The 21,545-nt window shown below is 49.9% G+C and overlaps 2 protein-coding genes across 2 annotated transcripts in view; both read left to right on the top strand.

Annotated features, from left to right (window-relative positions):
• Window positions 1-17,700, top strand: part of LOC130380404 (receptor-type tyrosine-protein phosphatase O-like) — a 28,932-nt gene extending 11,232 nt beyond the window's left edge. Inside the window, exons 2-7 of the mRNA XM_056587593.1 lie at window positions 11,007-11,286; window positions 11,963-12,118; window positions 13,521-13,673; window positions 14,335-14,787; window positions 17,108-17,269; window positions 17,657-17,700. Of these exons, the coding sequence (XP_056443568.1) occupies window positions 11,007-11,286; window positions 11,963-12,118; window positions 13,521-13,673; window positions 14,335-14,787; window positions 17,108-17,269; window positions 17,657-17,700 (1,248 nt within the window). The remainder of the gene's footprint in view (window positions 1-11,006; window positions 11,287-11,962; window positions 12,119-13,520; window positions 13,674-14,334; window positions 14,788-17,107; window positions 17,270-17,656) is intronic.
• LOC130381319 (receptor-type tyrosine-protein phosphatase O-like) overlaps window positions 17,195-21,545 on the top strand; it is a 29,713-nt gene continuing 25,362 nt past the window's right edge. Inside the window, exons 1-3 of the mRNA XM_056588837.1 lie at window positions 17,195-17,269; window positions 19,048-19,244; window positions 21,398-21,518. Of these exons, the coding sequence (XP_056444812.1) occupies window positions 19,065-19,244; window positions 21,398-21,518 (301 nt within the window). The 5' untranslated portion in view covers window positions 17,195-17,269; window positions 19,048-19,064. The remainder of the gene's footprint in view (window positions 17,270-19,047; window positions 19,245-21,397; window positions 21,519-21,545) is intronic.

Genomic DNA, 21,545 nt, shown 5'->3' on the forward strand with positions numbered 1-21,545 from the left:
GCAATGGTCGATAAAATTGAAGGAAAACATGGCCCAGGAGCAGATGAAAGGCAGGGGTACCGCAGGTCTTGTGTGGTTCTGAGGCGGTGTGCTTCAGTTGGGTTTTGAATGTTGAGAGTAATTGATGGTCCCTCTACAACTCCAACCACTCAAAGCTCTCATCGCATCCACGGCACACTCAAGTTAGTCTCCGGAACAGTTCCCCCGCACATCCTCCAAACACATTGACGGGTCAGTTCAATATACAAACCCCTCCACATTCTCCCTGGGACAGGAAGCAGTGCATTGTGGGACGGCGAGATGATTGAAGAGTGCCCTTATGAGGAACTAGCTTGGCCTTTTAAAAGTCTGGGTCGGCCTGCCAGAGCAGTTTAATTACGATCTTGTGGTATTTGAAGGTCAATATCAAGAGATTAAAAAAAGGAAACAGCCAGGGTTTAAAAGTTGTGAGAATCAAGGGCCGTACACTTAAACAAAAATAGTCCTTGTAGTGCTTTGGGCGTTGTGGGAGATGTAGTTCTTTAGTGGTTGACTAACCATGTGAGAGTTTGGACAGGATCTCAGAGTGAGGATGGCTAGGGGAGTGATGTTTAGATTGCGTTTTACCTTTCCAAACATGAAACATCTCTTCTTTGTTGGCTATCCGGGAGTAGGACCCCCTCTTAGAATCAGAGAAAGACGTGTATTTTGTGGTTGTAACTCTTTGGATTTCGTGGCTTCCTCCACCTTGCCAGAGCAATCGTGGATGTCCCCAGAGATCACTCACCTTGTGCTGTATGAGAGAGATCTCTATTATCTGGATGTTAGTCTATCTCTGGTTCGGAGTACCGTAATCATGGACACCCATCTGAAGGGAAGATGTATTCAGATCATTCAGGTATTTCACCCACTCAAACCTTTTCCCCAGACTCCAAAGGGGAGCGGATAAGTGCCTATTTAACAGTACTCTGTTTTCTTAAACGACTTCATGGCCTTAATACATTTCACGCAGCGATGTCGGAAGCGGAGACATTACACAGAAATCCCAAAAAGCCAAAAAGATATTCTTTCAAATCCAGATGAACAAAGATGCACTGTTTTTTAGTGCAGCTTTCATTAATCCCGTTTTTTAACGTATATCCTGATCCGGATCGATTACTCGCATCATCCCGATGGAACGCTCCCCTAATCCCAAGTGGTGGCGGTGGTTTTACGCCTAAACGCTATCGCTCTCATTAGGAGGAAGAGAATTACAGCAGTTTCTCTTTTGACTTTCTTTCTCGTGCTTTTGCTGTACTCGTCTCCCTTTCTGGCGACCAATCAGATAATCCATTTTGCTGCGGTAAGCCTTTGAGTTTTCTGACCCAAATTCCTTATCCGAGTATCTGTGCCACGGAAATGTGTTACTAGCGAGATCTCTCGCCATCCAGCGAGGCCCTGAAGTGATGCCCGGCTGTCCAAGGGTCACTTCTGATGTCATCGTGCACTGTTGCATCATGGGAATTAGGAGCATCACTTGGCCAAAGAGGATTAAAGGCCGACATTGGGACGTATTATACTGAGATACCTAGCACAAACCGGCACAACTTGTACTCCTTGGATGAGACTTTAGCATCGACTCGTTTTGTAAGCGACTCACAGGCACTTAAAAATAGTACTTAGCGTTATGTAGTGTCTGTCGTAATGTTGTTGTTTCTCTTTCTTCTGACAAATGTACTTATTGTAAGGCACTTTGGATAAAAGCGTCTGTTGAACTCCCTGAATGTAAATTAGGGCTGCGCGATTATTGCCAAAATGATTATCCCGATTATTTTAATTAATATTGATATCACGATTATTTACCACGATTATTCATGAAAAAATCTTTCGAATTTCTACCACCCCCTAGTGGTAGGAGCCACACACTGTGCTCAGCGGCAAATTGCCTCCAGGCCACGCCCCCCCCCCCCCCCCCTTTTTCAGGCTTCGCGCCGCTGTGTGCCGGATGGACTCACGCAGACGCAGACAGGTGTACAGGGAGCGCTTGGTTCGCTTTGCAGCGGAGGTAGAGCGTATACTGCATGGGCGGGGCTAGTTTATTTTTTGGTTATTTCTTTTGCGGATGCATTGCTTAAAAAAAATACAGCGAAAATATCGCGAGGACACTACGTGTCATCGTGGGACGGCAATATCTTCGTCGCGATAATAATTCGATATATTGTGCAGCCCTAATGTGAATGTAATTCAGATGCATGTAGTTAAGGAGCAAGTAGGGGGATAGGGCTTTCTCCTCGAGGATGCCTACAGGTCTGCTTGCGGATATACTTGAACCCAGAACGTTGGGGCAGGGAGTCAAACCTCTCAAACGCCCCTTATCTCTGTTACCTTCGTAAAGCGTCAGTGCGTTGTGGGTTTGAGTCGAGAGCAGCATGTGTGCACTGTGTTTCCGGTGATGATGCAAGTGTTTGGGATTTTTGAGTCTTTGTTCATGGACTGATCAAGCAGGGTCACCAGAGAGCAAAGTGGAAAACATGGCCAAAACAGTGGTTTCCACTGTTTTGAGAGTTTTGCTTTGTCAGGAGTGTGAGTCTAGCATTTTCGGGAAATGTACTCGAGCGATTGCGAAAAACTGTAAATATTTTACTTCACAGCCCCCCCCCCCCCCCCCCCCCCCCCCCCCCCCCGCCCCAAAAGACCAAATGATCCTCCGATACACAAAGATTTTGTGTCCATCCGCATACATACGTGTGTGTCTGTGTGTGTGTGTGTGTTTGCGTCTGTGTCTTTGATTGAATACATATATACTCACAAGGCCAGAGTCCGATCACAGGACGTTATTACGTTTGAGTTATAACGTTACGGGGAGCGAGCGAGGAAGTGGGTTTAGAGTGCAATGAAGCCATTTCAGGACTATTGCACTCAGTACTAGTTGCTCTGCACTCCTTTCTCCTGCTACAGCTGTGGTCAATAAGAGATGTATTTTTCTATTCGTGGCTTGACGACGTGGGAAGTGGGATGTGATTAAATAGTGTAATGGGGACATCATGTTCTGCCAATGGTAAATGAACAGAGTATGCCCACAGACATGAGAGAAGTATTTATATTGTTGTCTTCAACCATCTTTTGCTATGTCCTTTAAGTGGGCTGTGGCCTGAGGTAAAACGATAGATAAATGATAACATAAAGAAAATGGGTTTTTCTGTGCAGCCTACATTTCAGGTCGACCTGTAACATCCTGTAACATCCTGTAACACTGACACACAGGACAGACTGTCCTCTGGTCTAGGCCAAGTGTAGGTTGGGCCTTCACTCACAGGGAAGGGACATTTAGATCTGTTTGTGATTTAGGTTTACTGACACTGTAAAAGAGCTCATTCTGCTTCCAAACACTGCTTCAGTTGGAGCCTTAGCTCCAATTACACCTGTGGTCTCGTGCTTTGCCCCTAAATGTCTTTTTGGAAATGGCTGCCATTTAACGGTTACTGTCCAATGTTTCCGACCAACAGCCTGTGTTAAAAAAAAATACATCCGTTGACATGGATAATATAATAATAATTATTATTATATTGTTATACTCTTTATTTGTCTTTCAGGTTTGCTCACTAACCTATCCTCATAGCTTGGACACCAGATAGTATAAGCTGGTACGAGGATCTAGAATGATCTTCTAGTGTAAGCGATCAAGATGGCGTCGTTCCTACTCTGTATTCACCCAGCCACCCTGTAGATAAACGGTCGCACGCCGAAGGATCCGGTATGTTATAGCATAATGCCAGGGGGTCGTTACGCTGGGATCTCTGACGCCCTGGCCCAGCAGACATACACTATTCATCCGCCACGGCGCGACTTCATGGCTCTCTCGCCACACCCAGATGACAGAGCAAGACAGATGAGCCTCGCAGGCTGGAGGAGGCGTGTGTGTGTGTGTGTGTGTGTGTATGTGTGTGTGTGTGTGTGTGTGTGTGTGTGTGTGTGTGTGTGTGTGTGTGTGTGTGTGTGTGTGTGTGTGTGTGTGTGTGTGTGTGTGTCTGCGTGTGTGCATGTGTTTGTGTCTGTGTGTGCGTGTGCTTGTGTGCGTTTGCGAGTGTATGTGTGAGTGTGTGCGGGTGCGAATGCGTCTGCGTGTGTGTGTCTGTGTGTGGGAGTGTGTTTGTGTGTGTGGGAGTGTGTGTGTGTGTGTGTGCATCTGCATCTGCGTCTGTGTGCGTGTGCTTGAGCGTGTGTTTGTGTGCGTTTGCGAGTGTATGTGTATGTGTGAGTTTGTGCGGGTGCGAATGCAACTGCGTGTGTGTGTGTCTGTGTGTGGGACCGTGTGTGTGTGTGCGGGAGTGTGTGTGTGCGTCTGCGTGTGTGTGTGAGTGTGTGTTTGTGTGAACGACTCCCACTGAGCCCGTTAATGAAAGGCTGCCTTATCTCTGGGATTCCAGATATTATGACTTTGTGCCCCCAACCCCCCCCCCCCCCTCCCTCCCTCCCTCCCCCTCCCTCCCCCCACACACACACTCACACTCCCCCATCTCCTCCACTAGACTGAGTGCCGCCGTACCTAGAATAATAACGATGACGGGTGATGATGATGATGATGATGATGATGATTTGAAGTGTCAGGATTGGCCTAACAATGTTTATTTAGTGTTCTCCAGAAATGTAGCATACGTACGGCCAGGATGTAAATCAATACTTTGTTGTATTGATCGTGCATGAGATTGCGTTTGGATCAATCTTTTAATCAATAAATGCTCAGTTTAAGACCAATTATACACGAGTACGCCACAAAAAGTTGAGTTGTTTTGACGGTATTCTGTTTACGACGCTATTTTTAAGTAAACTGTGTTGCTATTTTAACCGACCAATCACAATGGCTCGCTATCATGTGGGATGTTTGAGTCTATGCTTTTGATTGGTTGCTGAATCAAACCAAGCATGCATTGGGTATGCTAATGTTCCACTGGGGATTCAGAAATTATCACATAATCAATCATAGAAATGCAAACTGTCACATGATCTGATTGCGTGGACAAGTTTGGATGGAATTGTTAGCTACAACTCAACACATATACATACACGCTCGCACACACATAGATACACACACCCACACACATATACACACACACACAGATAGATACACACACACACACATAGACACACATCATGGACACACACACACGTAGATACACAATCATACAAACACACACATCATGGACACAAATAGATACACGTACACACACACACATAATATACACAAACACACACTCATCTAAACAAACACATCATGGACACACACACACACACACACACAATTCATGGACACACACAGAGATACACACACAGACACACACACACACAAATCATGGACACACACATCGATACAAACACATACTCAAACACACACACACACACACACACACACACACACACACACACATACACACACATACACACACACACACACACACACACACACACACACACACACACGCACACACACACACACGATCATGGAAATAGTCTGTATTCCATAAACAAGGAAACCAGGAAGGAGGCAATTGGACAGGGCAGAGCAAGGTGACCTTTTGGAGAACGCCATGGGTGTGTGGGAGGAGGAGTGACGGGCGGGAGGGGGGGGGCTGTTGACCAGCAGGATGTCAGATAATGAAGGAGGAGGACACCCCGCGGAGATAAGCTAATGACATTCAGAGCACGGAGGTTCCGGAGTGTGTGTGACGGTCCACTGTGTGGCAGGGCTCTGGCACGTCGGCGTCTGGGAACCCAATCGCTCCGGGACGCTTTCTCACTCTGACCCCAGGACCCGGCGACCAGCGGCCAAAGTTAAGGGCTGATTCTGGTCCCGCGTTCACGCAACGCAACGACCACGCAGACGCTCCGACGCAGTCATGAACCCTTTATGGTTCTGCGTCGGGTTTTAGCGAGTGGACCAATCGCAGCCCTCGCTGCTGCGCCGCCTCGACGGAAGGTTATCATTTTTGGGAGGCGCACGTCCGGCCCTTGCTGTGGACGCAAGGAGGGTCCGCAAGGACGTAAGGGGTCCGTATCCCCTCTTTCGTTGCGTGAATGTGGGACCGTAACGCAGCCCTTCATGCTCCACCTCCCTGCTCCAATGCAGAATACACTGCCCTTCGCTACACTGGTCCAAAACAGGCTACATCGCCAAGCTATGATATAAAGACTGTCCCTTTTCCCAGACTTTACTGGTCGGGCAGATTCTCTCTCGTCACTCATCTTCATCCGCTCATCCGGGGTCGGGTTGCGGGGGCAGCAACTCTTGCGGTCTAGATTTAGGTCTGACAGATTCAGTTTGCAAATAAAAAAAAAAAATGAAATGCAAATTTGCGAAGAAACTGAAAAAAGCCTCAAACTGGTCCAATTATATTCCGTGAATTTCATTAGCAGAACAGCTGGCATTACCGGCTTACACTGAGAACAATTATACCGCTATCTTCCTGCGTTCTTTCTGTGTGTGTGTGTGTGTGTGTGTGTGTGTGGGCCAATGAATGTGGAAAAGTTGAAAGTGTTTTTTTCCTGCATTTCCAAGAAGTGCTCGCTCATACATCCTCAGAATCAATTCGGCGCCAAGTATCCCTATTCCGGGCCCCTGTACCGGGCCCCTAAAGGCCTTCTGGGAGGGCGGGTCGTCGGGCTCAGACGCTCCACATGTCGGGCGGGGTCGGGCTAAGCCCTTTATCAGGTGTTCGGTCGGGAGCGCTCGGAAAGCCGCCCTGTTTCCCTCCAGCAGCTCTCTTCCAGATCCCGCTTACTGTACTGAGAAGCAGGGCTTCTGCTGTCGACGAAAAACCACGACACTCTTACCTTCCAGCGGAAATCTTCATGAATCTGGAAGTGCTTAGCATCTGTTATTCATCGCTAACCGTCAGGAGAAACTCCACTTTCATCCTATTGTACTACTGGGGCGTACTACTCGGTTCTCCCACCATTTAGCCTCTCAAATGGTAAACAAACTGCATTCACGCAGCGCTTTTATAACCAGCGGCCACTCAGAGCGCTTAGCAATATGGCCTAACATTCACCCGTTCACGCACACATTCACCCACCGAAATCCGTGTCAGCCCCGCAGGGCGACAGCCGGCTGGTCGGCGGCAGTCAGGGTGAGGCGTCTCGCTCAGGGACACCTTGACACTCGGCTAGGAGGAGCCGGGGATCGAACCGGCAACCCTCCGGTCACCAGTCACCCCGCTCTGCCCCCTGAGCCTCGCACCCGGCCGCCAAACCTTTCAGGAGGGTTTTTGAAAGCGATACTGTCTTTCTGGATCCTCTTATCTTAGTCCATAATTAACAAGGCTCACAGAGTCCCTCCGCTGCCACTCAGCGCCACCAGACGCAGGCCTAATGTGTTCAGGCCGGCAGCCGTGACCGTGCAGGGCTCCATGAATGATTTAGAACGGTTAAATGTGGTGATTTAGCCTCCGACGGCGCCATGAAAGGTAATCTTCCCCCGTCCTCGTCAATGTCGCATCGGAGGTCCGCAGACGGTTGCCACGCCGATGGTATGGACGAGAGAGAGAGAGAAAGAGAGGGGTAGAGAGGGGTAGAGAGAGAGAGAGAGCGAGAGAGAGCGAGAGAGAGAGCGAGAGAGAGCGAGAGAGAGCGAGAGAGAGAGAGGGAAAGAGTGCGATGAAGAAAGAGAGAGAGACAGGTAGAGAGAGGGGTAGAGAGAGATGAGGAGAGGGGTAGAGAGGGGTAGAGAGAGGGAAAGAGCGATGAGGAGAGGTGTAGAGAGAGAGGGGGAAGGGACAGAGGAAAGCAGAATTGACAGCGAGAGAAATGGAGAGAGAGTGAAAGAAAAGCGAGAGTGATAACGAAAAGAGAGTAAAATCTGCGAGCGGGAGAGAGAAATAAAGAGAGAGAGAGAGTGAATGGTAGAGAGATATCACCTGAGAGACGGAGAGAAAAGGAGAGAGCGAAAGAATCTGAGAGACGGAGAGAAAAGGAGAGAGATAGCGTGATAAGGAGGCAGAACAGATCGAGATAGAGCGACGGATCGTGGCAGACGAGTGAGGACAGTGAGGGTGACTACGACAAAAGCCTTCTCCTTGTTGCTCCCGGGCTCAAGCACCTCACCCCACCTCACCCCACCCCTCCATCACCCCTCTATCCACCCCCACCCACTCCTCCGGCCAACCCTACCCCACAACTCCATCACCCCGCCATCCAGCCCTCCATCCACTCCCAGCCACCCCCCCATCCAGCCCCTTCACGACCCCCCCCCACACACCTCCAACCCCAGGGCAGATCTCATGGCCACGCCAGGGACCCCCGTGACCAGCAACGAGGGAGGCCAGCGAACAGAAGCCCCTTTGTGGAAAGAGAGAGAGAGAGAGAGAGAGAGAGGGGGGGGGGGGGGGGGGGGGGGAGGGAGAGAGAGAGAGAGAGAGAGAGAGAGAGAGAGAGAGAGAGAGAGAGAGAGAGAGAGAGAGAGAGAGAGAGAGAGAGAGAGAGAGAGAGAGAGAGAGAGAGAGAGAGAGAGAGAGAGAGAGAGAGAGAGAAGGAGGGGGAGAGAGAGGGGGTTAGCGAGAAAGAGATGGGGTCAAAGGGGGGGAGAGAGAGTAAGGGGGGAGCATAGATGATTGGAGGAAATAGAAGTGAGAGAGAGTTAGGGGGAGGAGGGAGAGAGATAAAGGAGGGACGATAGGGGGAGTGGGGAGGAGAGAGGGAGAGGGAGGAGGAGGGTAAGAGAGAGGGAGGGAGAGAGAGAGGCATAGAAAAGGATATAGGGAGGAAGAGAGAGTTGAACGTAAAGAAAAAGAGCGAGAGAAAGCAAGGGTCGTTGCCCAGAGCTGGAGAATCAGCTGCAGGGAGAGAAGAAGAAAAGGGGGAAAGCTCCTAAAGAATCTCTCGTAGAGTCGGAGGCATCACAGAGAGAACAACTATGTATGATTCATGGGGTTTTTACTGCCAGTCTCTCCAGATTAAAAGTGTGCGTGCAAACGTGTGTGTGTGTGTGTTTGTCTGTGTTTTGGTATATATGTGTGACTGTGTGTTTCTCTGTCTTTGTGTGCCATTGTTTCTCTTTTGTGTGTGTGTGTGTGTGTGTGTTTCTGTTTCTTTGTGTGTCTGTGTGTGTGTTTGTAGGTCTGTATCTTTGTGAGTGTGTGTGACTGCGCGCTTGCCTGTGTGTGTGTGTGCCTGTGTATTTGTGCTGTGTGTTGAGTGTGTGTATGGTGTGTTGAGAGTGTGTGTGTGTGTGTGCATGTGTATTTGTGTGTGTGTGTATGTGCGTGTGTCTTTCCTGATGCTCTTCGCCCTCGTCCTCCTAACGGTGAACCACAGGGAGGAGACTGCAGCTCCCCGACTCCACCCGAGCGAGACTCCCCTCAAGACAGCGCTGTCATATCTCCGTCTGTCATTAAGGTTTCCTCTGTGCTTCCATCGCCGGGTCCAGCGGCAGCTCCGTGGCTGCTAATGACAGCTAATGCTGCTAGCACTTTGTCGCATTGATCCCAGCGTTGGTGGGGGGGGGGGGGGGGGGGGGGGGGAGAGACATGGCGTCGACCGGTCGTACGTCAAAACGGGAACGTCGATACGGACCGTCACCGTTGCGCGACGTTTCGGGGAAAACATGAAACGACCGGCGAAAGATAAACAACGGTTCTCTTGGACGGTGCTCTGTGACAGAGCCCTGGAGGAGATTGTCAACCTCTGTGTTACACTGTTTTTTTATTGTTTGTGTGTAATTGTCGTTTTATTGTGTGTGTGTGTGTGTGTGTGTGTGTGTGTGTGTGTGTGTGTGTGTGTGTGTGTGTGTGTGTGTGTGTGTGTGTGTGTGTGTGTGTGTGTGTGTGTGTGTGTGTGTGTGTGTGTGTGTGTGTGTGTGTGTGTGTGTGTGTGTGTGCGTGCGTGCGTGCGTGCGTGCGTGCGTGCGTGCGTGCGTGCGTGTGTGTGTGTGTGCGCGTGGGTCCACGATGACTGACTAGGATAGCTGCCAACCGGAAAAGATATTCTGGCACAATAACCCGACCTCACCAATTCACAACATTAAATGTTAGCATTGTCGTTCTGTGTTTCAGAATCAGTGCAGTAAAAAAATCGACAATGTTACTGATGACATTGATTGGTGATGAATGATGGAGTGGTTAGGCCAATCATTCGTAAAAAATTAAGTGTCAATCATTTCCCACACTTTAAAGTGCAGCAGTTAAGATTTAAGAGCTTTTATTTGACTGTAATTTGTTAGAAATGGCATAGCCATCCATCTGGACCAACCCTAACCCTATCAGTGAGTGAAGTGCTCGGTGAGAATATATGTCTCCTTCGGTCCTGCCTCTGTGCTCTCAGACCCGCCTTCAGAGCCATCAGAGCAGCTCTCTCCCGATTGGTTTTGGGGATCAATCTCACACGTCAACCAGTCTTTTGGGGTCGTTTCGTTGCCAACTATTGCTCTCTTCTCTTCTTATTCTCCTCCGCTTTCTCTCTCTCTTTATAACTCCTGAATCGTACCTCCAGCAGCTCTTAGTCTCGTACATCGTGAATCACATCCCAACGGCCGTCTCGATTCCGGAAGAGTAGGACAATAAGAATGTTTATGGCAGTAAATTCGTGTTTTGGTCATTGTTTAGTAATTCATCTGAAAATGGTTTGTCATTATGGGGTGACACTTTTGTGTTTGAAACCGCCGGTGTATCTCATGCGAGACGTAGCAAAACAAAGTTTTGAATGGATGCGGTATATTTAGGACCATTTAGGATTTCACATAACCTCCACTCTCTTGTCTTGAGTACTCTAAGAAAAGGCAGATTATCCGCGACAAATATATCTCATGATGCAAAGTACTACTAAGTAAACTACAACTCTCTTGAGTACTAAAAATGGTGGCAGTTATCTGCGGCAAAAAAACTCCCATAATGCATTCTGATGTACAAAGCCCTATATGGTATATTGATGTTGATTTAGAATGTGACACAACAACTACTCTCTTGTCCTGAGTACTCTCAAAATGGCGGCACTTACCAGCCACAAAAAAGTCCCATGATGCATTCTGACGTTCTCCCTCCCCCCCCCGCCCGCCCCTCCAGAGCAGCGCGGCCTTCCGGGTGACCCTGCGGGACGAGGACTGGATGGCGGCCGTCCTGGAGCCGTCGGACCTGCGGGACAACGTCACCGAGTACGCCGCGCTGCTGGCCGGCGAGCCGCACCCCCGCCTGGTCCCGTTCCTCCCGCTCCCCGCCGACGGCAGCCTCCCGCCGCCGCTGGTGCTCAACGTGACGCACCCCGGCCTGGCCTACCGGGTGGCGCTGCTGGCCCGGGACGGACGGGCCTGGACCCGGCCACTCCGCAGCGTGGGCGTCCTCACACGTAAAGACCCGACGCTGCGGCGAGATATCGACGATTTATGCTTTATTATAGAGAGAGAGAGAGAGACACCCTCCTCTCCCAGGGAGTTGTGGCCAAGACTGGCGGCAAAAAGTTTAAAAATACTTAAAAGACAGGACAGAGGTTCCATCCACTACACCGGGGTGGGGGGGGGGGGGGGGGGGGGTACTCCTAGCACTCTTCACACATGCACTTCAACATGCTTTTTTATCACAAACACTAAATTAAAACAACCTCATAAATAACGATAGCAATAAAGTACAAGCAATAATAAAATCGTAGGTAGCTTATTTCTTTTGGAAAAACACTTTTTTTTCTAGATGTTTTCTTTCTTATTTGATGTAATAATTCTCAGAAGGGAGGTTAGTTTGTTACTTTAGCCTTTGGAAACGGACACCTTAACTGAACCGTGTTTAAAATATCCATGTGGATTAGAGTTATGACATTGTCTAATATTTACGGTGCGTTGCGTATGTGTGCATAACACAGATTTTACTCTGCCCTGACCTATTTCGCGAAGATTAAATCCAATTAGGTGTAAAGATGTAGGCCACATAAATAATGCAGCGTACTTATACACCTAGAGATAAATCCTTTTCCCTGTTTTGGTTATACTACATAAAGACAGATAAAAAAGTGTTTTCTGTGTTTGTTCCAGAGCCTCTGCCAGTGGACAGCGCGACCATATCAGACTACAGAGAGGCTCCGGAGACGGGGGTGGTGTTTGAGATCAGCTCCCCGCCGAACAACGTCTTCAGCCGGGTGAACATCAGCTACGTGGAGGGGTCCGACCTGCGCTCTATGCTCTATAAAGGTAACCGCCTTTCTTAGGGCGGGGTTTACAGGGTCACCTAAAGGGGGAGTGGGGTAACCCCTTCGAAGAGGACCCACTCCCTATGTCGATATAAACCTATTAACTTCATCTATTGACTTATTTTTCTTTGTACGTCCTGGCACTAAAAAATATTACTTAACATCTTATCCTAGCTATCTAATTTAACGATTTAACCTAGTGATAGTTAGTGCTTTGCACTCGGCTCTATGAACATCCTTGCTGTACCGACAGAGATTTATGGTTGTTTCTCTTGCTTCTGACAAATGGGCTTATTCTAAGTCGCTTTGGATAAATACGTCTGCTAAATGCCCTCAATATAAATGTTATTATAAAGGGCTCGTTCTAAGGTCATAAAAACGCAATGATTATTATTTTCATGAAATTATACACGTATTAAAACACGTTGATGAATAATCAATTCCATTTCTGCCAACTCCGTAACGCTGTGGCAAAATTGGACACACTGCACCGTTAATTGAAACGTTGCTCTACGGTACCACTATCGGAGCAGATATGCAAATGAGGTTCAGCAAAGGTTGAAGTAGATTTAACAACATATAATTTTTTTGTTTTCGATTAGATTTTGCCATAAAACCAAATTGATAGTCCATTTGATAATAGAGTAGAAGCGAGCTAGAAGTCTCCTAGGAACAAGTAATGCAGATTGAAAAGCATAAAAAATACATTACAGGATAATGTTGTATTTAAATGGACAAGGGTGGCCTCACCATATCCTCTGTTCTGCTTCGCTTTCACCCTGACGATACGGCCAAATGAGAAACAAGTTACAAATATTGCTTGTCTAGCAAGCAGCAGGTCTAACTCCAGTGGTACAGTCTTATATTGATGTCTACAGAGCAAGGCTGACTCCTGAACTCTGTACCTCAATAGAAACTGAGAGTGAAACTGCGAGACAATGACAATGCTAGAATCGTGACGGATGAAAGAAAGGCCTGATATTATTCTGATCCAGATTCAGATTCAGAAAACGTTTCTGCCTGTCGTAACAGAAAATCTTTGACCTGGCTCAACATACAAACAGGACAATGTATTGATTATCAGTCATGCAACACAAATTCATGCGATTATACACACAGTGTGTATAGATCTTAAAGCAAGTATAATGATTAGAAGGTAAAAGCTGGGGATACGTGGAAAGTGACGTCAGGGTTAATTTGTCCATTGGTTATTGTTTATTTACGCTGCTTTGGCAATGGGTATGAATGAGTGCACGTTATTATTTATCTAATCTTATACAACAGTTCCATACATGATGATTCGAGCACTCAAAGCGGGTTAGCAGACTTCTCACACGCTTCTGCTTTGTCCACGTCTCGTCCGCAGCTCGTCCCCTGATTACGGTTTCATTTATTCTTTGTAGATTTCTACCGGGGAAAGACGGTGTTTAAGCACTGGCTGCCCGGGCTGTGCTACAGGAACGTCACCTTCCAGCTCATCTCCGAGGCCACCATCAACAGGACCGCCGTGGTGCGGCATAGCGGCGTCACCCACCGGGCCCTACAGCACAGGACAGGTACCGAGCGCCAGCAGCGTCTTAAAACCCAAGTCTTCGTTGAATTGTTACTTATTTATCGTATTCGACCAAAAACGATTTATTTAGGAAAATTAAAGAAAAAAAAAGTTTTTTCATGGCTCAGCACTGATGATTTGTGGCCCTGGTGAATACGGAACATTTATTTATTTTTATTTGAAAGCATCAATAGCGAGCAGGCACCACGCAATGTATCATTGCACCGTCTGACTCATCTCTGGATTCAACTTCTCTTTTTTTTATTATGTTATTTATCGGGATTTTCGTTTGCTTCCGCAAGGCAAATATAAACACACCAACACATTTCTGGAATCAACTTCTGATACGTTCCATGAGTTGTTATTTTTATTATAATTTTTTTGATTTGGCACTTTTTTCTTGCCTCCCTGTTGACATCGTTCCTTTCAAATGGAGTCTAAAGACAAACTGCTATCAGTTGCTGGTCCCTGTCCTGTTTGTCTTTCTGTTTAATGACGAAGGAGTCGTATTGATTGGTACTCATGACCCAAGATCATTAAATACAGAAAAAATATAAAAGACGAATATCTGTGATTAAAAACTCACATGAAAAAGATAAAATATTTATAATTTACTCACGCAGGAAAGCTTTTCTCACTCCGCAAAAATCCTTACTTTACCGCAGTGCCGAACCCGCCGCGCAACATCACCTGGAAGCTGGTCCCCCTCAGCCAGGAGGGGGCGGCCCTCCCCCCGGGGCACCCCCCCCAGCCCCGCCAGGCCCGGGACGTCCCCCTCCTGGAGGAGGAGTTCCAGGGCGAGGTCCACGCCGACGAGGAGGAGTACCCTTCAGAGGAGGCCCCCACCGAGCCCCCGACGCAGAACGCCACGGCAACCGCCGCCGCCGACGACTACGCCTACGCCAACGCCACCGCTACCGCTAACGACGGCGGCGTCGCCAACGGCAACGAGACGGCGGAGGCGGACGAGGACTCGGCCTTCCGGACGCGGCCCTTTACCTGGCCCGCCCCCACCGGGACCCCGCCCCCCCCCGCCGACCGGGCGGCGGAGGGGGAGGAGTTTGTGAACGGGCTGCTGCCGGAGTACGAGGACTCCAACGAGCCGGGCTCCGCCCTGGGCATGCCCCGCCCCTCGGCCCCCCCCCGCCGGTGGCCCCGCCCACCAGGCTGCCCCCCCTGCTGCTGGAGCTCCACTGGCTGCCCCCCGCCCCCCCCACCCACTACGACGGCTTCAGCGTCTACATCTCACGCGACGGTAGGATGGAGGAGGGGGGGGGGGGGGGGGGGGGGGGTAGTACCTGTACTGCACTGAGGTCATACTAAAACACATTCAGTACTGCACTGAGGTCATACTAAAACACATTCAGTACTGCACTGAGGTCATACTAAAACACATTAAGTACTGCACTGAGGTCATACTAAAACACATTCAGTACTGCACTGAGGTCATACTAAAACACATTCAGTACTGCACTGAGGTCATACTAAAACACATTAAGTACTGCACTGAGGTCATACTAAAACACATTAAGTACTGCAGTGAGGTCATACTAAAACACATTAAGTACTGCACTGAGGTCATACTAAAACACATTAAGTACTGCACTGAGGTCATACTAAAACACATTCAGTACTGCACTGAGGTCATACTAAAACACATTCAGTACTGCACTGAGGTCATACTAAAACACATTCAGTACTGCACTGAGGTCATACTAAACACATTCAGTACTGCACTGAGGTCATACTAAAACACATTCAGTACTGCACTGAGGTCATACTAAAACACATTCAGTACTGCACTGAGGTCATACTAAAACACATTCAGTACTGCACTGAGGTCATACTAAAACACATTCAGTACTGCACTGAGGTCATACTAAAACACATTCAGTACTGCACTGAGGTCATACTAAAACACATTCAGTACTGCACTGAGGTCATACTAAAACACATTCAGTACTGCACTGAGGTCATACTAAAACACATTCAGTACTGCACTGAGGTCATACTAAAACACATTAAGTACTGCACTGAGGTCATACTAAAACGGGCCTTTCTCTTCTGATCAGTTGAATGAGCTGGTTTTTTGTCTGGGCAGTAAAAGTGAAACGTGTTACTACTTGTTTATATTGCTGAAGTTTTATTTCCAAAGCGCTGATCGATAGTGGTTGGTATTGATTGGTACTCATGATACAAGGTCATTAAATACAGGAAAAAAATAAGACGGATGTCTGTGATTAAAAGGTCTATGATAAAAAGTCTGTGGAAAAAAAATACTATGAATGAAGTGGCAGAATGGGAGATGGAGCGGATATAAAGAGAATTAAATGTCAAAAGCAATGTTTAAAAGGTGCACTTTGAGTGATATTTCCTTCTCTTTCCTTCCACATGTCCACTCAACTACATCACCTCCACCTCTACCACCACCTCCACCTCCTCCACCACCTCCACCACCACCACCACCCCCACCACCACCACCACCCCCACCACCATGTCCACCACCACCACCACCACCCCCACCACCACCACCACCCCCACCACCACCTCAACCAACACCACCACCACCACCACCTCCACCACCACCACCACCACCACCACCACCACCACCACACCACCACCACCACCACCACCTCCACCTCCTCCACCACCTCCACCACCACCACCACCCCCACCACCACCTCCACCACCACCCCCACCACCACCACCACCCCACCACCACCACCACCACCACCACCACCTCCACCACCACCCCCACCACCACCACCACCACCACCACCACCACCACCACCACCACCTCCACCTCCACCACCACCACACCACCACCACCACCACCACCACCACCACCTCCACCACCACCACCCCCACCACCACCACCACCACCTCCACCACCACCCCCACCACCACCATCACCACCACCACCACCACCACCACCACCACCACCTCCACCACCACCACCACCACCACCACCACCCCCACCACCACCACCTCCACCACCACCTCCACCACCACCACCATCACCACCACCACCACCACCACCACCACCACCACCACCACACCACCACCACCACCTCCACCACCACCACCACCACCACCACCACCCACCACACCCCCACCACCACCACCACCACCACCACCACCCCCACCACCACCACCACCACCTCCACCACCACCACCACCACCACCTCCACCACCACCACCACCACCACCACCACCATCACCACCTCCACCCCCACCTCCACCACCATCACCTCCTCGTCCTCCACCACCACCACCACCTCCACCTCCACCTCCACCACCACCACCACCACCACCTCCACCACCACCACCACCACCACCACCTCAACCACCACCACCACCACCTCAACCAACACCACCACCACACCACCACCTCCTCCACCTCCTCCCTCCCCCCCCCTGTCCCCGGCCGTCCCCTAGGCAACGTGACGGAGACGGCGACGGTGGACGTCAACACCCACGAGTTCTTCACGGAGCCCACGGAGCCGGGGACGTACCGCGTCCTGGTCACGGCGCTGAGCTCCGCCGGGGACTGCGAGGCCCGGGAGAGCTCCTCCTACTCTGCCTTCACCTTCTACCTCAGTACGCAGAACCCAGGGCGGCTCCATGATGGGAGAGAATCAGAAGCACAAATATTTTGGTCAATGTTGAAATCACGATTATACAAACGAAGAACGTGTGGTTATTCAGCGAGTCTCTCCCAAAAAAAAACGTTGGAACTGAGAACTTTGAAATTCCGCCCTAAGAAAATACATAAAATAGTCAAAAAGAAAAGGTTCCAACCTAAGATAATGTAAATATATGTATCCAGCTGTTCTGCCCTTTCTATAAAACATAAAAAAAAAAATTTAAAAAAAAAAATTAAATCGAAAAACTTGATCATGTTAATTTTGTGCGCGATCAGAATTCGATTAATCGCCCAGCCCTTCTAGAACCCTCATCTTGTGTCGAACAATCCTGTCGCTGGAGGTGGGGATCTGTCGGCGCGTGATTGGCTAACAGTGAGCACATAGAACTCTAGTCCTGTGTGGACACTGGCGGTTTCTTATGCCGCTTTTCCACTGCATGGTACCAGCTCGACACGACTCGACTCGACTCGACTCAGCTCGCCTTTTTTGCGTTTCCACCGCGATCTAGTACCTCAAGTGGCTGCTTTTTCTAGTACCGCCTCGCTCTAGGTTCCAAGCGGCTGAGCCGATGCTAAAATGTGACGTCGGCAGACGGCCGGCCACTGATTGGCCAGAGAGTGTGACGAAGTCACGAGAGCGACATGGCAACCATGCTGGTAACGATAGAACAGCCATAGTAGCGCCGCAGCCAACATATTCCACTTCTTCAACATGCCAGCTAATAATACGAACACGAATACCATCGCATCGATGTTCTCCATTGTTGTTATGTGGGTTCTGTCCATGTGTGGGTTACGTAGGTGTTGTTTGCGTCGCGTACAAAAATACGTCACGGCCCTTTCGCGCAGACGACCCCGCCCACGTCCCGGAGGTACTATTTGCGGTGGAAAAGCACCCGCGCTGCTACCGTGTCGAGTCGTGTCGAGTCGTGTTGTGTCGAGTCGAGCTACATGTGCGGTGGAAAAGCGGCATTAGAAGACGTGTCTGCGAAGGTTTTAGGAAACTGGGTAGACTGGCCACTGTGGAAGCGGAAATCATAGAGCAAGCTGGCAATTTTACAGTGCATTAGTTAAAGGACCCCAAAAAAATGTTTTGGTACCTTATTACCACACTTTTCCAAAGTAACTTTTGTAAAAGTGTCATGTAAACAAAGAAACAAGGTGTAGCTCCGCCCCTTTCAGTTTCTGGTTTCCTGGCCCCGCCTCTGCGCCTTATGCCCCCCCTAGAAGTCTGCTTTAACTTAGTTCTTAGGATGTTCTACTTCCAGCCAGAAAGGTAACGGGTTCCTATCCCATGGCTCAGCAGTAGAAGTCCCGAAGCATCGCTGATAGAGCAGTAAACCCGAGTCAGTAAAGACAAAAGCTTCCTCAAATTGTGTTACCACCTGGCACCTCTTTATCCTCTATCACCCTGCTGTAGTGGGGTTGCGGTATATATACAATTATACAGAAGATGACTGCTTGAGGTAATTGTCGGTTCTTGTACGTAGTAATTAAAACAGCCCTGTGTAAACCAGCTGAACGTATACAGCCATTAAGCAGCCCTTGTATATAGTAATTAAAGCGTTGCTGGCAGGGTACAACATTTACGCCGAATTTTCTCTGTATCTGCCAGAGCGGAGAAACCAACCAGCCAAGCGATAGAACAAGTATATGTCCTTTTTTTTTTTAATCTGGCAAAATGGGAGATGTTTGGCCCCTGGCTGACCGTGTGTTGTCCGTCCACCTCCAGGCCCCGGGGGCCGGTGCATGGAGGAGCCCAAGGAGCGGCCCTACAGCGTGAGCGTCCGCCTGCTGGGCTCCAGCACGGCCGCCGTAAGCTGGGGCCCCTCGGCCGAGGGCCACAACGGCAGCCTGATCTCGGTGCTGTCCACCACCTGCCTCCGGCCCAGCCTGAACCAGAGGATGGAGAGCACCTACTGCACCGAGGTGGGGCCCCGACGCACCCACACCTGTGTACTGTGTTACCTACTGACGGGCGACGGTGTAGAGATACATGAACCAGAGCACGGAGCACCTACTGCACCGAGGTGGGGCCCCGACGCACCTACACCTGTGTACTGTGTTACCTACTGACGGGCGACGGTGTAGAGATACATGAACCAGAGCACAGAGCACCTACTGCACCGAGGTGGGGCCCCGACGCACCCACACCTGTGTACTGTGTTACCTACTGACGGGGTACGGTGTAGAGATACATGAACCAGAGCACAGAGCACCTACTGCACGGAGGTGGGGCCCAGACTCACCCACACCTGTGTACTGTGTTACCTACTGACGGGCGACGGTGTAGAGATACATGAACCAGAGCACGGAGCACCTACTGCACGAGGTGGGGCCCCGACGCACCCACACCTGTGTACTGTGTTACCTACTGACGGGCGACGGTGTAGAGATACATGAACCAGAGCACAGAGCACCTACTGCACCGAGGTGGGGCCCCGACGCACCTACACCTGTGTACTGTGTTACCTACTGACGGGCGACGGTGTAGAGATACATGAACCAGAGCACAGAGCACCTACTGCACCGAGGTGGGGCCCAGACTCACCCACACCTGTGTACTGTGTTACCTACTGACGGGGTACGGGGTAGAGATACATGAACCAGAGAACGTTAAGCGCCTACTGCACCGAGGTGGGGCCCCGACGCACCTACACCTGTGTACTGTGTTACCTAATGACGGGCGACGGTGTAGAGATACATGAACCAGAGCACGGAGCACCTACTGCACCGAGGTGGGGCCCAGACTCACCCACACCTGTGTACTGTGTTACCTACTGACGGGCGACGGTGTAGAGATACATGAACCAGAGAACGTTAAGCGCCTACTGAAGCGTGGGGAGCTGTAGACTCACACGTAGGCTCAGGCTGTGTTACCTACGGATGTCGTACGGCGTAGAGACACACACAGCAAGGTGGGGATCAAGCTATGGTAGAAACCTCGTGAGTAAACTGTATTCTGTGCTGATGTCGTACGACGTGGAAATACGTGGAGCGAGGTGTGGGATGCTTACTGCAGAAGAATACATGAAGTGCACCTACTGCAATGACGTCGTACTGAAACACATAAAGTACTGCCGTGAGGTCATACTACGTAAAACATAAAGTACATTTACTGCAGTGAAGTCATACTAAAACACATAAAGTACTGCAGTGAGGTCATACTAAAACACATTAAGTACTGCAGTGAGGTCATACTAAAACACAAAAAGTAGCCGTACTGCAGTGAGGTCATTCTTAAACTAAAACACAGAAAGTACTGCAGTGATGTCATACTTTACCGCTAGAAAGTACACATATTGCAGAGAGGTCGTACTATGCAGAACACATAAAGAGCGCACACTGCGGCGGGAGCACATTCTACAGAACAACCCACGGCGGACACACTCTGCAGCGGGGCGACGGGCGGTAACGCGCGGAGTTAAACAGACGTGCTGCAGCTAAATGAAACTGAAACTGAAACCTACAGAGCACACAGCGCAGAGAAGTCACGCAACGCAAAACACATGGAATGAACACACACTGCGGCGGAGCAACGGCACATAAAACACACAGCGCGCACACAAGACTGCAGCGAGGCAGCGCAACATTAAGCACACAAATGAAGGATTTCTACTGATTCATCCCGCCGTCGTTACCCGGAGCCAGTTTTATCGTCAACCGTCTAATGAATGTCCGTAGACACCGGCGTTTAATGCGTTTGTGTGCGTGTGTGTGCGTATGTGTGTGTGTGTGTCTGAGAAGGGTGTGAGGTTGTCTTGGCAACAAACCTCCAGATTGCCTTTTCTGCAGCGTTCCCCTCAGCAGGAACACATCGCAGAGCGGCCACAGAGCTTTCAGTCCGAGAGCCGGACGGCGCGGATGAACACGTCTGAGCAGCATTTGCGGTGCTGCTCAGACGTCCACGCAAATGCGTGTGTCTGCGTGTGTGCGTGTGCTTGCGTGCGTGCGTGCGTGTGGGTGCGTGCGTGTGTGTGTGTGTGTGTTCATGTGTCCTTGTGTTTGTGCTGACATCAAGGTACTTAATGGCACCAATCTGCGGCCACTTTTCTATCTCTCCCCCCCCCCCCCCCCTTTAGGAGAACACCACCAGTGACATCATCACCAGTCTGACCCCCGGGGCCCAGTACCGGGTGGTGGTCTACCACACCAACGGACCCCTCATCAGCCCCCCCTCCGAGCCCGTCATCATCGATATAGGTGAGGTCGCTGTGTGTACGTGTTTTA

Source organism: Gadus chalcogrammus, chromosome 4 (assembly GCF_026213295.1).
Source record: "Gadus chalcogrammus isolate NIFS_2021 chromosome 4, NIFS_Gcha_1.0, whole genome shotgun sequence".
NCBI lineage: Eukaryota > Metazoa > Chordata > Actinopteri > Gadiformes > Gadidae > Gadus > Gadus chalcogrammus.